The sequence below is a fragment of the Aphelocoma coerulescens genome, chromosome 24, assembly GCF_041296385.1.
Source record: "Aphelocoma coerulescens isolate FSJ_1873_10779 chromosome 24, UR_Acoe_1.0, whole genome shotgun sequence".
Taxonomy (NCBI): domain Eukaryota; kingdom Metazoa; phylum Chordata; class Aves; order Passeriformes; family Corvidae; genus Aphelocoma; species Aphelocoma coerulescens.
This window is the reverse complement of record NC_091037.1, coordinates 3347189-3363719: the sequence shown is the minus strand read 5'-3', so window position 1 is coordinate 3363719 and position 16531 is coordinate 3347189. Positions and strand designations below refer to the sequence as shown.

At 43.4% G+C, this 16531-nt stretch overlaps 1 protein-coding gene and 1 long non-coding RNA gene across 4 annotated transcripts; one reads left to right on the top strand and one right to left on the bottom strand.

Moving 5' to 3' along the window:
* The first annotated feature begins 12 nt into the window (after nt 1-12).
* Nucleotides 13-8825, top strand: LOC138098378 (uncharacterized). 3 transcript variants are annotated; one of them, XR_011146608.1, is made up of 4 exons: nt 13-78; nt 366-444; nt 1792-1952; nt 8157-8825. It is a non-coding gene; the product is annotated as an uncharacterized lncRNA (long non-coding RNA). The 3 variants fall into 3 exon arrangements; XR_011146609.1 differs by lacking the exon at nt 8157-8825 and adding an exon at nt 8115-8156; XR_011146607.1 differs by lacking the exon at nt 8157-8825 and adding an exon at nt 4598-4676.
* On the bottom strand, nt 865-15502 carry JHY (junctional cadherin complex regulator). Its single transcript, XM_068994890.1, has 8 exons — nt 14817-15502; nt 12251-12725; nt 8119-8229; nt 5536-6122; nt 4556-4811; nt 2656-2736; nt 1915-2037; nt 865-1176 (listed from the first exon to the last, which is right to left on the bottom strand). The coding sequence occupies exons 1-8, from the start codon at nt 15248-15250 to the stop codon at nt 973-975; spliced, it is 2271 nt and encodes a 756-aa protein (XP_068850991.1). The 5' UTR covers nt 15251-15502; the 3' UTR covers nt 865-972.
* Between the last annotated feature and the right edge of the window lie 1029 nt (nt 15503-16531).

The following is a 16531-nucleotide window of genomic DNA, read 5'->3' as shown; positions in this document are numbered from 1 at the left end:
TTTCTCTATGTTAAATTGGAGCCTCCCATAAAAAAGAGACCAAATAAATGGAATAAAGCAATTCCACACCACCACAAGGTGGTTGGGGCTTTTTTTTTTTTCCTTTTACCCAGCCTCTTTTCTAGGTTTTAACTTAAATTCCCTTGCTGTGTGCTCTAATCACATTTCATATGCTGGCTTAATTCATAATTTACTAAGTTAAAGAAATGGCAGCATCCTAAGAAACCCATCTGTTTGTTGTTATTTTTACAGCCTTAATCTGTTAAAAGCTCTTTCCTCTCAAACATGCAGCTCTCAATTATCCTTAGTTACCCAATATATTTTCCAACTGCTCCTGGTTAATCCCAGATTCTCTGCATGCTCAGCCAGGACTTGTTTGGAATTTTCCTGTCCCAGATGAAGCTTCAACATTTTGGGCTTGATGTGGAAACTCTTCATGGAGAGGTAACAGAGTAACAATTCAATAATTAGCATTGTGTCATTACCAGCTGCTGGGTTTGGTGCATAATTTTGTTCTCTTTTTTAGTAGCAATGGGTTATTTTTTGCCTTTATTTCTGGCCAAAAGTCTTGTCTGCACTTCAGAAAGAGAAATACTGCCTGGGTTAAGATCATCAGATGAAACAGAAGTTTATTTTTAATGTTTTGTAGCTATGTCTGTATGCTTATATGTTTAAAAATGATCCAGCTGTGACAAGGCAGGAGCTGATTGCTCTGAAAGGTGCAATTTCTGGATTATTTAGTTCAAAGAAAAAGAACAGAGGACCAGATTTAAAGTGCTATAAACGCAAATGGTCAATTTATTAAACAAAATAGGTACAGGTAGAACCAATTCTAACATTTAAAGATGGTTAAACTTAAGCCAGTTGAAATTTCAGTGGGCTGGGAAATCAAGATGTGATGGTCATAATGGCTCAAAATAAAACAATTCAGGCATTTTTGCCTTGAAGAGATCGCTCAGATTTCCCAAACACCTATAAAATATGAAGGGCTTTGAAAGCAGCCACAACTTCCTTCTCCTTCTCGTGCCTGTTCCACAAAGATTCCAGGGATGGGATTTGGGGTAAACTGGTTCCAGCTGGAGCCTGGGGCAGAACCCTTTCCTCTTTCACCTCTTGGTCTGGTTGCCTCGTAACGAAGGTCTTTGGTCTTGGAATCTTCTTGGCATATTCCAGAGCCTAAAACCAGGACAATTGGGGTAAACCGATTAAGAGAAAACCTGGCCAACGTTTCCAAGAATATTTAGGTGGGTTGAGTAAGGTTTCTCTGAATTCCTGATCGTGTTTCTGACAGAATTCAATCCCAGATTGCTTCAGTGGTGACTGCAAAATAACCCAGCCTGAGATTTGATTCCTGACACTACTGAAGGCCACCTTTGACACTGAAGAAGTGTTTTGATTTTAAAAAAGGAAGAGCAACAAAAATCTAATAAATGTATAAACATTTTTCCCCAGTCTCATTAAGCTCTGGTCCTCAGGCAGGAGTTTTGCAGGTGAACAGGACAAGCTCAGGCTCTACTGCACTGAACTATCAAAACTAAAAAGCAAAGTGATGCCTGGAACATGGAAGGCTGTCTTGGACAGGGAATGGAAGGAGTATGACAGAAATCCCAGAACTGGCAGAGCCCTGGTTTAACCTGGGATGGGGTTTGGGGTCTGTGTTTGTTGCGTGGATTTGGAAGCACCTCTTAAGTCTCCAGTGGGAGTTGCATTATCTCATGTGTCTGGGAAGTCTCCTAAAAGAACCCAAACAATGACACCCAAACAATGCAGTTTTGTCTCCTTGTGGTTTAGGTTTGAGAATAAATGCAAGGAACTGAGGAATTCTGATACTGAACTCCACAGCTTTGTTCCTGGAGCCTGTGGCTGTCACTTGCCACCTTGCAGAAATACCCTTTAAAGGGACTCAGTTCTCACCTTCTGTCTGGACACCGACGACACCTGGGGTTTTTCAGGTAACCTCTGAACCACAATAATATTTTTCATGTTATATTCATTAATCTGTCTGGAATACTCCTTTTGCAGCTTTAGCTTCTGTTTCTGAGAAAAGCAGAAAAGGGCTATGGAATTAAATGGCTCAGGGATCCATCAATGAAACCCTTTTCCCACCAATATTCCGTTCCCACCTCTGCTGCTGTTCAACCTGGCTTTGCCATTGATCCCTCAGCAGAACACAACAGGAAGCCCTGATAAATGGCACACAGCTTTTTTTAGTTGCTTTTCCCTCTTAAGAGCTTTTCCCTGGACTGAATGGAGGATGGAGCTCAGCAGAAATGTGACAGGTCCATCTTTATTCTGAATGTCCTGAGCAATCTGTCTCCATTTCACCAGAGTGCAGCCAGATATTTTCTTGTGTTTACACAACTTTTACTTCCACTTTGAACATCTGACGCATCTTTACACTGGGAATGGCAACTCAGCCACAGGAGTGTGTCCTTTCCTGATGAGCAATTAGCCCTGATTCATTCCTATTTCTGGATTTAAAAAAATTAGAGGGCTAAAATTATCCCCAGGACGCTAGTCTTTCCTTCTGTCTGAATTTTCCTTTAGGATCTCCAGCTAGCCAAGGATATAAAGTCCCAGATAATCATAAATTGCTTCTCAGCAGTGATTTCTCTGCCATTCTCCCCTGCCTGAATTCACTTTTGGGTCACTCACTTTCTCTTTGATTGCTTCATAGTCAGGTCCGAGGCCTCCAAGCTTCATATTCAGGTCGATGTAGAATTTTGAGCTACACACCTGAAAAACAAACAGCAAACAGATTTTCCTTGGTGTGATTTCACAGAGAGATTCATTAAAGAAAGTCTTGTAGTGGAAACTCCAGGATTTAATTTGCAATCTCAGCCTTACCCCTGGCATGTCTCATTTTAAATAAGTGGCCAACAGGACTGAGTTAATGGCACAAGTCAAATGACACAGAATTTCCTTTGGATCCAGGTGGGAAATTGCCAATTATCCAAAGCACAAACTCCTATTTTCTCAATCAAAAATGACCTTTTGTGAGCTTTATTTTGAAACAGCTCAAAGCCACCCATTTGATGGGATTAGAATGAGACTCCAAAGAAACTCTTGTAGGAGAAAAAGATAAAATTTCCCGATTTTGGTGGCAAAAATTATCAAATGATGTTGGTGACAGTAACCTTTCCTTGTTCTCAAAGCTGCACTGGAAAGTTGTCCACAGACAGCTGAAAAATCCATGTTTTGCTGCACAGCAAAGCTTGACAAGTGCACAGTGAAGGCAGGAGTGATGGGTGATGCCATTCCAATCCTTCAGGACATTACACAAACACCCCAATGTCTCCATAATATTTTTATTCTCTTTCAAGGCCACTAGATTATTTTTGGAAGGGAATTATGTTTTAAATGCTCGTCAGTGAAGCTCATGATGATCAGCTCTGCAGTAATTTCACCCACAGAATAATGCAGCAACACTAACTGCTGTATGCAAATAAAGTGGGCATTTCTTCAAAACACAGGTTCAAGCTGAACTCAACTGCAGAGAAATGAATTCTAAGCACTACATTTCCTATTTGAGGTTTCTTTGTGTCAGCCATCCCTACTCTTACATGCTATAACTCACTAATTTTTGATTTTAGCCACACATTTAGCTGTGTCCCACAAAACCCGGGTTTTCTCGCTTTTGCAATGAGCACCAGTGCATTTGGTTATGAGGAAAAGCTGGATTTTCCTGGGAGACACAAACAGATTCTCTGTGCATTCCTCACATGTGAAGCGTGAGAAAACTGCCACAAACACAGGAGAAGAAACAAAGGTTTGAACAGAAAGGGAAGGAAATCTGCCCTTCAGTTACCATCATAATCCTGATAATTCTTCTTAGAGGCACTCAGGCAGCAATACCCAAACTGCCTCCTGGATGAAACACAGGAATAATTATTCCAGCTTAGTTTGTCTGCCCTGAGACTTGAAGCAAACTTCTTAAACATTTAATTGGTCATGGACAGCTCTCTGGTGTCCCCCTGCAGCTGTGTTAAGTGCTGACACCAGGAAAAGTGGACACACAGAGGAGACAAAGAGATCCAAGTTTTAATAAGGACCCAAGTGGGATCATCAGGAGGCTTGGAATAATGTTTATGCTGTTAGCTTTACAAATCCTCCAGGTTTGGGGTTGGAATCCCTTGGAAAGCAGGAGATTTGAGCTGGCCAGCAAATGAGCATGAGCAGGATAATGGATGGCTCAGATCTGAGGCCAGGCTGCCTGCTGCTCTGCACAAACAGCCTGATCCTAAATAATTTTATCTGTGGATAACTTATGGGACAAACACAGCTCTGTGTGTCCCTGGAGCTAATCCAGACTGACCCAGGGAGAGCTGGTGGATCCATTTGCTCTTTGGACTAAAATGATTTCAGTGTCTGTTTCTACCTTTGTTCCATGACTTTTAACTCTCTGCTGGGTGTCCGTGTGCTTCCTGCAACAATGAAATATTTCTCCGTTCTCATCACTTTTTTTTTTTTTCACAAAGAACTTTGGATTATTAAGGAAAAATGTTAGAGGAGGCATAGAAATGTTAAACCACCCAACCCACATCTATTTTCTCACCTTCTTGCTGGCTCTGGGCTGGTTTTGCTTTTCCATTGGCAGGAGAGATCCTTCTGAGTTGCTGCGTCTCATTTTCCTTGGATTTCCTTCAGCTCTTCCTGAATCTCCCTGTGAACCCCCCTGTACCTGGGACAGGGCAGGTGGGAGCAAACTCCACAACCACTTGTCAGAAAAATCATCTCTTAAACCAGAAATTCCTGGCTGATGTTGCCCCATTTCTGTAAAATGGGAGGTTCCACAAGAGGCTGTTGGTGAACTGTGAACAAAACATGGAAAAAGCCTTAAAAATGAGGGGGAAAGAGTAAAAACCTTCATTTACACACAGCAGGGAGTTCAACAAACAACCTGAACATGGAATATGGGAACATGGAGATGGGAAGATGGGGATTTCCCAATAAATAACTTTGTTTGCACCCAGGTGTATGGAAAATAAATGGAAAAACCTGAAATTTCAGCCTGATGCAAAAGTAGCTGAAGCCAACGAAAGGCTTTGGATCAGGCCTGCTGAGTACTGAAAGAATTATTTGTTTATGTGAAATAAAAACTTCCTTTTTTTAAATCAAGACAGGTGAAATTCTACATGACTGAGGATTTTCCTGCTCTCCCCTTTAGGGACAGGATGCACCCTGGATATTCACCCTGAAAAGCCAATTTTGTTACAAACTCTTAATTCGTGCACAATGCCCTTTCCTATCTGTATTTTAAACTTTTCCTCCCAGCCTCCTAGAAGGAAAATTTCAACTGGGGAAAATTCCATGCCTGGAGGACAGAACTGTCCTTTTCCAATGCCACTTTTAAAAATCAGTAGCCACAATGCATCTTCAATTAGTAGCAAATCATAATGGCAGGTTTGTAGCAAGATAACTTTACACTTTGGACTTTAAAGCATTTTCTTGTCCATTTGTTCATTTTTTGGGCATCACAGTGTTATGATAACATCATTTTATCATTTATATCCTTACCACCAACTGTGCTGATACCTGTTATCCTCATCAATATGATTTTTGAAATCTTGAAGTGGTGCTTGATCCTTCGCCCTTTCTTGAAAATTTGCATTAAAAATAGATGAAATACTCCTGAATTTTGGATGTGCCTGGCCACCAGTGCTGTTATCCCTGGAAAAATGCTGCCCAGGGATGTGGCTGGTTGAGTGTTGCCCTGGAATTCCATGTGGAGAGTCATGCTGGTATTTCTTGCTCTCCTTGCTGGGATATTCTGGGTATAAATCCTCTGCTGGGTTAAAATTACGGAATATTGGGAGAAAATGATAGGCAGATGTGGTAAAATCTGGGTGGATTGCATTTGGGAAATTATTTAAGCCAGTTTGGGATTTTTCTGCTGGGCCAGGGCCAAGAGAAGAGCTTGGATTCAGACATTCCTGCAGCTCTGTGCTGCTGTCCTGCTCCACTGCACTGGGAGCAGCCTGAAATCCTGGGATTTGCTTCTGCCAAGACTTTGCTTCTGCTGCTCCTCCTGGGAGTTGTTGGCTGTCATTCCTTGGAAAAGCTCTTCCATTGAGAGTCTGGTTGGATTCTGTTTTGCTTGTCTGGGAGAACTTGTGCTGCTCCTGAAACAAGTTCCCAACAGCTGGGTGAATTTCAGTGGTTGATATTTTAGATATTCCTTAAGAAGTTTCATTACACACATCAAAATCCCTCCGTGCTGCTTGCATCTAACCCTGCTCATGGCTGGAATTAACCCAAAATTCAAATCTGGAGGAGCCCTCAGTCCAGAACAGAAGCAGAGATGTTATTCAGGTGCTGCACCGTGAATAATTCTGCATCAAGATTTTGCTTAATGGATAAAAACAGGTCCTTGCAGATACAAACCAGATGTGGTAAATGTGGATTGAGGGAGTTTTATCTGCAGGAGGTGCAAAAATAGGTGCCCTGAAGTGCCCAGGTCTAACCTTGTGGACTAGTGGTAGCTCCCTGTCAACCACCTGGAAAAAATGCTCCAAAAATCAAATCAGTTCTTGCTTTTTATGTTCCAAATTTCAGGGAACAATGGCTTTGTACACACTGTTAGACTGGCCCATGGTAGAACAGACTGATGCCAATGATATCAATAATTTTACTTCTAAACCAAGCACTCCTCCCTGATAAACATAACATAATAAGATGATAAAATTTCAAGAACTTAAGCACACCAGGACTGCTGTTTAGAGCCAAACTGCCACACTCTAACCCCAAAATTCATTGAAATTTATCACTTTCCAATTACAGCATCAGGTCTTGCCCGCTTGGAGGAAAGACTTGGATTTCCTTCCAGGGAATCCACAAATCCATTCTCAGCCCATTAAATCTCTGCCAGGGCTGAAATCCTCCTCCCCACCCTCCTGTCCCTCTGGGGTTCTTTTGTGAGCAACCCTTGCAGTCAGCACGGGGCAAATGCACTCAGAATAACTGGCTAATGGTAGATGTGAAATCCACCCAACTCCAGGAGGTTTTGGGAAGAGCTTTAGCCCTGGGAATCCTGACTCCTGGAGCTTCATGTCCTGGCACACTGTGGAATTATCTATTTTGGCCTGCTCCCAGTTTGGCTCCTGCCAAAATTATTCTCTATTTAGGAGATTATATGGTTGATAATCTAAAATGATAAACTAGTACATGGTTGTGTTTGATGGTTTGGGAGGATTCTGAGCCAGAACTTCACTGTTTGTGCCTTATTTGTCCCCTACAATTAAGGTGGAGTTGATTAATTGCCATAAACCAGAAAATGCAACCAAATGATCTCCTAAATAGATAATAATTTTGGCCAGAGCCCAACTGGGAGCAGGCCAACGTTTCCCCATTTAAACAATGAAATAAATAAATACCTACTTCATTCTGAAATTCCATGGAGAAAGCAAATCTTTCCCAGTGAACAGCAGCATAAAATGCTGTTTGTATTTTATAGCACTGCAAATCCCAGTCTTGAAATTCCAGAATTTAAAGAGTGCCTGGATCACTTCAGATCCTTGCAGCACACAGAGACTAACTGGGTTTGCCAATAATAACCCTGGGTTTTATATCAGTGATGATAACCTGGTCCCTTTATTGCTCCAAAGACTGGATGACTGCACTGGTTTGAAGGCCAGCATAAATCAGATTTATAGATTGAGGAGTGTGGAGGAAGCGAGTGCAACTTCTGCTTGGAACATTTTCTGGTTTCTGGTAATTAATTCATTAACTCCCCCTTAATTTTAGGGGACAAATAAGGCAGAAACGGTGAAGTTCTGGCTCAGAGCCCTCCCGAGCCATCAAACACAACCATGTACTAGTTTGTAATTTTAGATTATCAACCAAATAATCTCCTAAAAAGATAATAATAGATAATAATAGATGCTGTGAGCTCAGAATTTCTTGGCATTTTGCTTTAAATGCATTCAGTACATAAAGCACACATGCATTAAATGATAGTGATTACCTATTGAGGTATATTTAAGGATTTCTTGTCAGTAATAGGGACTTTAAAAGCAACAAGATGACAGCTTTAAACATTCAAATTCAGTGCTTTTATAGATATAGTTCAATTATTAAATTCTATTGAATTTCAGTTATCAAATTCTCTTGAAAAGGAACCTTGAGCTGCTGTCCTTTTGGGTACCCTTTGTCTTCAGGCTTCATCTTCCCAGTCTGGAATGCTGGGACACCCTGGAGTGGTTCTTCATCAGCTGGAGTAGGATCTGTAACCTAAAAACCAAGAATGTTCATGGTGACAGCACAACCAGATGAAAGGATTTCAAAATCTTGGGGGAAATAATGAGAAATAATTTGCATCCTATTAAAATGAAAATGCTCCAGTTTGGCACTGTAGAATGGATAACAAGGAGAGAAATGGCCAAAAGAGAAAAAGAAGCAAAACCCAACTAACAGCTGGGAGGGAGGATTCCTTCTACTTTTAAGAGGAAGAAAGGGAAGGAAAATTGCAAGAAGTGTGCAGCACAGAAACCTTCTTGTACCTCTCAAATGTCTGGGCTCCCATTTCTATGAGAGCCACTGGATGCACCTAATAACAGCAAAACAACCAGAAACCATCCCTGGCCAGGCAATCAGACACATCCCAGGCCTCAACAAGAGAGGCTTGCAGGAAAAGCTGGCAAAAAACACAGTAATGGAGGGGGTGAAAAGCACAACGAGGAGCTGCAGAAATAAAGCATGGAATGCACAGAGCCCGGCAAAACAAGCTTGGAAACAAGGATATCTTCACGTGGCCACAGTTGTGGGATAACCACGGCTGGAAACTGAACTGGAGCAAGTTTTTGAGGGTGGCTGGTGGCACTGCACAAAGCCAGGTGATACCCTTGTAAATACAGCAATAATTAAAAATTTCCTTGAAATACTTGAATTTTTTTCTTAATCTATAAAACTGCTGGAAATCCAATTTTTAACGGTTTTTTAATTTAATTTTTTTGTCCCAAACTATCTTGCCGGGTATTTTAGTTGATGAAGTGTGTTAGGCAGTGTCACTGTGATAGGGGACTGTGGCACAGGAACCTCTGCTCCACTGCAGAGTAGCCCCACAGGAGAACGTGCACCGAGAACTTATTTGTGACCAAGAGAATTATCAACTGCAAATCATCAGTGGGAAGAAAATGTGGGAAGCTGAACCTCTCACTTTGGGGCTAAGAGATTAGGCCAGCTAAGAAAAGGTGGGCAGGGTTTATTGCTGAGTTTATGGGTGACCTCATGGCTCCAAATACAATGCAAATCCCGTTAGCTGTGACTGGAAAAATTCACAAGAAAATTTAAAAAATACCACAGAGGTTTTCCTGAGCTGTGGACAGACAGAGCTTTGCAGTGAATAAGATGTTTTTGGTGGAACCAACTGACTCAGTGCATGGATGGAGTGCTGGGCAGGTAAAACATACTTCTACGTTATCTCTTTGAAAGAGGAACAGGACACAACCTCTGCCAGCATTTTTTTTTTTTTTTTTTTTTGTGAACCATTCTATTAATACCAATCAAATTGAGAAAATGATCAAATGAAATTGCATTTTGAGAATCATAAGCTGTGTAATGCCTATTCTGTTAAATTGAGGCCCATAATTGCTTCTCCACTGAAAAGATACAACAAAGACAGCAATCATGGCATGTCATTATCCCAGACTGGCAAACCAGCCTTTGCAGGGAGGACTTCAAAGGCTTGTGGTTCTCGAATTGCATTTGGCTGCTATTGTTGAAGCACAGGCAATCTTGATTAGGTGTTTACACCGAGGGAAGGCTCAGTGCACACAGAGTCTGAGTGCCTTGGTCTAGAGCCATTAAAAAATTGTACATTATGTTCCTGGCTTTGAAGTAAGGGGCTTGGAGGTAGGAAAGCAACTCAGATTGAGCACAGCTGAGCTAGATTGGGCCACTACTTCTCTTTTTGCCTCTCTCTCTCTCTCTCTCAGAGAAACTCATCATGGGGTTCGTTAAGAACCAGGCAACACTGCAAAGAACTTGGTGCTCTACAAATTAGTAAATATACAGATCAGCACGGGTTTCTGGTGTGTTTTGGTACATCCAGCACAGCTGTAAATCTTGCAGAGCGAGGCTGCAAATATTTTAACTCGTGTTATGGCAGCTGTGCACCAAGTCCTGCCCTCACAGTAAACACTCCCTCATCACCCCAGCCCCTGGCAGCCAGCAGTGAGCAAATCAATAAATCCAGCTTCAACCCCCTGCAAAGCTCAAAATAATCCAGTCTAGGAAACAACAGTTTGACTGGTGACATGGGGCTCATTTATTTCTTCTCATACTTGGTGGTTTTGCACTTTGGATGCAGTTTTCCAGGTGAGGTGACCAAAGTTGCCTCCTGGATCACCAAGATGCTCCCCTCAGGCCTTTTTTCACCCCTCCCAACAAGACTGAGCCATGCATATCCTGGTTAGGGATAAGTAAATACTTCAGCCTGTGCCGCAGCAAATCCAAAGGTGGCTGACAGCAGGTGGTGATGCTGCTCATGGAATCACACAATTATGGAATGCTTGGGTGGGAAAGGACCTTAAAGCTCCTCTTGTTCCACCCCCTGCCATGGGCAGGGACACCTTCCACTAGCCCAGGTTGCTCCAAGCCTGGTCCTGGAACACTTCCAGGGATGGGAAGTCCACAACTTTGCTGGAAAACAAGCAGTTACAGCTGTATTGACTTGTCTAGGTTAGGAACTCACTTCCCTACCCACTGCCCGGCCCTTGCTGGGTCCCACCTCTGCTGTCCCCATGGCCACTGCAGCAAGACAATCTCATAGCCCTGATTTTAACAGATTCCTTTGCCTATTTCATATTTTTGAACAGTGTCTGCACAATGAAGTCCTGATCCCTGGCTCCAGCACTTGGATAGGAAAGATTTCCAGAATTCCCTGAATAGAAAACATAATCATATCAACATAGCTCTAATCAGCATCCATCTACATTCATTATTTTTACCATCATTCAAATTAGAACTGAAAAAACCAAGTGCTCTTAATAGCTCTGCTAGAAAAAAAAATCTTGTCCATCATTCCTGCCACTGGAATGTAGTCAGAAAATTCCCTCTAATGTTGTGTCAACTCTTCATTAGCCTTGGCAGAGGTGTCACTTGAAGCACAGAGTCCCTGGAGCTTTCCAAGGTAAGAATTTTCTGCGTGGAGTGATTCAGTGACCCCCCCCTTCCCATTCTGCATAATAAGTAGCAAGGAAAAGCAATAAACTCGTTTATAATGGTTCATTAGGAACTGTAATTACATTTCCACTCGAACCTTCCCACAAGTTGGCTGACACTGTGCAGCTGGTCAGGACTTCCAGACACAAGTGCTGATGTCCAATATCAGATTTGGTCTGGGATCTTGACAGGCTTGGGATATCAGCCCATGGAAATCTCATGGAGTTCAAGGCCAAGCACAGTCCAGAGGAAATCATGGAGCTGCTCCCAGGGCTGGAGCCCCTCTGGAGCCAGGCTGGGAGAGCTGGGGGTGCTCACCTGGAGAGGAGAAGGCTCCAGGGAGAGCTCAGAGCCCCTTGCAGAGCCTAAAGGGGCTCCAGGAGAGCTGGAGAGGGACTGGGGACAAGGGCTGGAGGGACAGGACACAGGGAATGGCTTCCACTGGCAGAGGGCAGGGCTGGATGGGAGATTGGGAAGGAATTGTTCCCTGGGAGGGTGGGCAGGCCCTGGCACAGGGTGCCCAGAGCAGCTGTGGCTGCCCCTGGATCCCTGGCAGTGTCCAAGGCCAGGCTGGACGGGGCTGGGAGCAGCCTGGGATGGTGGAAGGTGTCCCTGCCCAGGGCAGGGGATAGGATGGGATGGGCTTTAGGGATCTTTCCAACCCAATTTTGCATTTTCTCCACTGACCAAAACCTGGAATAAGCCATTAGCAGAGAGAATCATTATCAAACTCATGTTGGCCAAGGAGAAAAAATGAGAGGCAGCATAAAAAGAACCACTGCTGAGGGGCAAGGCAGATGCCAGGAAAGGAAGGCAGAATTTCCTAAGCATCAAGATTAAAAAGTAGTGTGAGATCTGTGCCACTTTCCTGGCCAGCAACAGGCAGCTGGAATGTGGCCATCGCTGGGCTTGGGAGTAACTGGAGATTTGTCAATTATTCCATAAAGGGTGAAAAAGATTCTCCCTGGAAATCAGAAGTTGCCACTTGCATGATGGATTTCAAATCTGCTTCTCTCCTCTGCACAGCTGAGAGTTTAACTCCAGACAAACCTCAGCCCATACAAATTAAGGAATATATAAATTTACCCACCTGCCTGTGAAGAACTTGCTGCTTCTTATTGTGCAGCTCAAGGTAGGAATTTCTCTTCTCTGACTGTAACCCTAATGTCCGTTTATTTTTCTTCACAAAGTTTTTTTTTGCTCTTTGGGGTGGATCTTGTTGAATTTCAGGAGGAAAAGCACGGCCAGGATTATCTCTGGAATGAAATCCTTCAGAAGCTTCCCTCCTTTTGGCTTGTGGCCCATCAGGTTCATTGCTGGCCACAACATTTGCTCCACGAAAGCTGAATAATTCTGAGAGTGAATCCTGGGTCTTTGCCTCCTGTTGATTATTTTCTGAGGAGCCATCAGAATGGAGGTAAAATGAATCCAGTGAGAAGTCCTCACTGCTTCCTCCAGAAGCTTGGGATGCTTTCTCTGCCTTAAAAAATTCTGCTCCCTTTTTTGTTCTCTTCCAGTGAGGTTTGTACCTCAGGTTGGAATATTTGTCCACAGGCTGTTTTTTCCTAATTAAAAAACAAACACCGAATTATTTCTGCATAAATTGTACAAATTCTGTATTATTTCAGTGTGTAAACAGATGTCCTGCTGTGGCCAAATGAATTATTTCAGTGTGTTCAGTATGGGATCAGGATCAGAACAGTTTTATGAAGTATTTTTTAGGAGAAAATTTAGGCAAGGCTTCCTCTTCCTTTTTAATTTTCATCATCAGTGAATGATAAATTGATCTCCCATTCAGATCACAGTGGATTACAACCATTATCCCAAATTTGGCATAGAAATTGTAAATCTTAGCAGAATCAGCTAAAAGGTGAAACGATAAATTGCATTATTTTGTTGCTCCCTTAAAATTATACAGTCTGCAAAAGGTAGTTTGTGTTGTTCCTTCTTCAAAGACTCTGCTGAGTGAAATAAAAGTGAAATTCCTGGTAAAATCAGTCTCTCAAGTGTCCCTTTGAGGCTGTCCAAGCAAGAATAGCCTCCAGCTCTGTATTCTTATTTTCTCTTCTCATTCCCATGAAACACCATGATGCTTTGATAAAAAACTCCGTCTATAAAAGACTTAGAACCACTTTTTATTATAAAGCAAGCTGTGATTGAGATAAGAGTAGGAAAACACAAATCAGAGAGATCTGTGAGTTTGCCTATTTTTTTAATGAGTTGCCAAATTCTTGCTCTGAATCACATTTGTCATAAAGCAAAGCCAGATGCTCTGCCTTAAAAAAACCCCACAACTGATCCAATTTCTGATTTCAGATCTGATCCAATGGGAGGAAAACCAACTACAGGAGTCAAATACATCCAAATAGGCTTCCAGGAGCTGTGCAGGCAGTGGCAGGAGGAAGGAATGAGGGAGAAAAAAGCTTTTAACACTTGTTTTTCTCTTCCCTGGACCTGCAGCACAGCCCTGTTTTCTTGGTGAATCTGTCAGAGGGGCATTTACAGGCTCTGAAATCTGGTTGATTCTTCAGCTCCTATTAAAGAAATCTGCTGGATTCCCCCAAGTGTGGCCTAGTTAATGATATTAACATTTCCCTAAATCATTTATTCCTCCTTTCTCAGTGAGTTACATGCCTCTGCCTCTGTTTCAAGTGGCTCCTAATAACAAAATAATCTGTTTGTTTTTGCTTTCCAGGTGAGCATCGGTGCCACGGTATCCTGGAGCTGATTTCCACCAGGGAAAACATCATTATTCCCAGCTGGCAGGCACTGCAGGTAAACAGAACGAGGTGAGGCTGTTTTGAAGTGAGTACAGAAATATGTGAGCTAATTGCAATGATTGAAATGGCAGAGGATAATGCTAAAGAGTCCCTTTGTGCTGAAATGTGTGCACAGAACCCAATTGTGGGACTCAGCCCAGGTCACGGAGCGGGGACAAAATGAGTGTGAAGAGCTCCTTCATCCCTAATCATCCCCAGACAAAAAGGGCACCTTTTATTCCTGCCCCCAGCTCGATGGGGAGGTTAGATGGACTCTGTGCTCCTCAACAAAAGTGTGGTGAGCAGACAGCAGATGCAGCATTTCCTCTTCAAATTCCGAGGTTGGTAATGGATGTAGAGAGGGGGTTTCATATGTATATGCTGTGATATTTGCTCTGCTTAATGGACTGCACTGGAGTACTTACTGGGCTAAGTTCAAACAAAATAAAATCAAATTTCCATTTAATGAAGAGCCTCGCATTCAGCACAGTATTCAGTCCAAAAAAATTACTAAAAATTAGAGCATGTTTCTAGTACAATTAACATCATTTGCACTCACAATAAAATATTCAATAACTGGCCATTTTGCTTGTTGAGGAGGTGAATAAAAGCATGCTATTAATCATTTAGCCTTCATTTGTTTGTCATTTTATTTTAAGTAGACTATTAAATTGAAACTGCACATTGTTATTACTTTGGGTTTAATGTAATCCCTTTAAACTCCAGAATTATTCCCAATTTATCCAGGGTTAAACCTTCCACGCATATGACAGGATATTCAATTTTATTTTACATACAGAGTTAATGCTTTCTGAAGAATGTTTAAATGTGGCCTTGAGGAACATAGGGTTTTAAAAGTGTCAGAATTATTCTACTCCACTGAAGTTTAAACCTTACCTTCCACTGCCATAATTCTTTTGTTTTCCTTTATCATTTGTGTCATGCTCAGCTCCTTTCTCTCCCGAACTCATCTCCTCCAAGCTGTCCTCTTCCAAGCTGTCATCCTCCAGGATGTCATCAGGATCCAGCCCTACCAGCCCCTCGTTTTCCAGGATCCTCTGCTGGAGTCCCAGCTGGTACTGCCTCTCCTCTGCCAGGCTCTTGGAGTCGGATTCCTGGGAATCATCCGAACTGGAGGCAGAGCTCCCATCCCTTCCAGACGCCCTTTCCCAACTGGCAGGTTGGAAAACGGGTGGCACGAGGACTTTTGGAGGGACATGGATGTTATTCATGTTGTAAGTGTGTGGGGAAGAGACTGAAATGTATTTCACATTTGAAGAATTCATCCCGAGTTTGGCTCTGTGTTTGGAGAACACACAAACATAAAACATTGTTACCTTGTCATAATATTTAAAAGCTGAGTTTTGGGTACTGCCATTGGTTTAGGCTCAGAATTTGACCTTCTGTTGTTCAGACAACTCTTTATTCTCATCTGTCCCACTGATTTTCCTTTAAGCAGTAGTATCAAGGTCTCTACATATCAAATACAGGATTTATTGCTACGAAATCTCCACTATTGATGGCAATAAAGAACGCAGAAACAGCTTGTGACTAAGAAAATGAAGCTGAGACAAAGCATCTGTTATCTGTGAACTTTTGAGAGTTAAAATGAATTTTGTTTGTTCTCTTTATGCAACTTTTTACCCTCTGGACATGTAAAAGCAGCAAGAAGGTGTGACAGGGAACACAGTGAGAACTGGAGCTCGTTCTGAATTAGGATGAGAGTTTTCTTTACACTCGGCTGAAGCGCTCAGCAGTCATTTGCACTGCCAGACATTCCCAAGGTGAAGCGGGAGGGAGGAAAAGGAGTGCTTTGTGCTGAAATGTGCCTTAGTCACAGTCCCCTCTCCCGCGTCCCTCTCCCTCTACCCTCTCCCATGTCCCCTCTCCCATGTCCCCTGTCCCGTGTCCCCTCTCCCCTGTCCCTGTCCCTGTCCCTGTCCCTGTCCCTGTCCCTGTCCCTCTCACCCGTCTGTTCCCGGCTCATTCCCGGTCCCTGTCCCTCTCACCCGTCTATTCCCGGTTCATTCCCGGCTCATTCCCGGTCCCTGTCCCTCTCACCCGTCTGTTCCCGGTCCCTGTCCCGGTCCCTGTCCCTCTCACCCGTCTATTCCCGGCTCATTCCCGGTCCCTGTCCCTCTCACCCGTCTATTCCCGGTTCATTCCCGGCTCATTCCCGGTCCCTGTCCCTCTCACCGCCTATTCCCGGCTCATTCCCGGTCCCTGTCCCTCTCACCGTCTATTCCCGGCTCATTCCCGGTCCCTGTCCCTCTCACCCGTCTGTTCCCGGTTCGTTCCCGGTCCCGGGCCCATTCCCGGACGTGTCGCACGCCCCCCCCCCCCCTCCCCCCGTTGCCACGGCAACCGCTAAGGACGCCGGCACCTACCAAGCGCGGGGCCGGCGGGGGGAGAACGGTCCTGCCCTCTCCACCCCCCCCGCCGGGACTGTGGTAGCGCCCGGGAGCAGCCACTTTCCCCCGAAAAATGGAATTATTTCCATTGAAATATGGAATTATTTCCACTGAAAAACGGAAAACGCGGGGGATTTTATCTCATTCGCTATTCAAACCCCATTTTTCACCAGTTTTTCATACTTCCAGTGAGAAATAATA

Coding starts and splice junctions, on each gene's coding strand:
- JHY (XM_068994890.1), bottom strand. CDS start 15,250: ATGTTTTATGTTTGTGTGTTCTCCAAACACAGAGCCAAACTCGGGATG. Junction 4,812..5,535: donor CATATTGATGAGGATAACAG/GTATCAGCACAG, acceptor TTTTGTTCACAG/TTCACCAACAGCCTCTTGTG. Junction 2,737..4,555: donor AGCCCAGAGCCAGCAAGAAG/GTGAGAAAATAG, acceptor TTTGTTTTTCAG/GTGTGTAGCTCAAAATTCTA.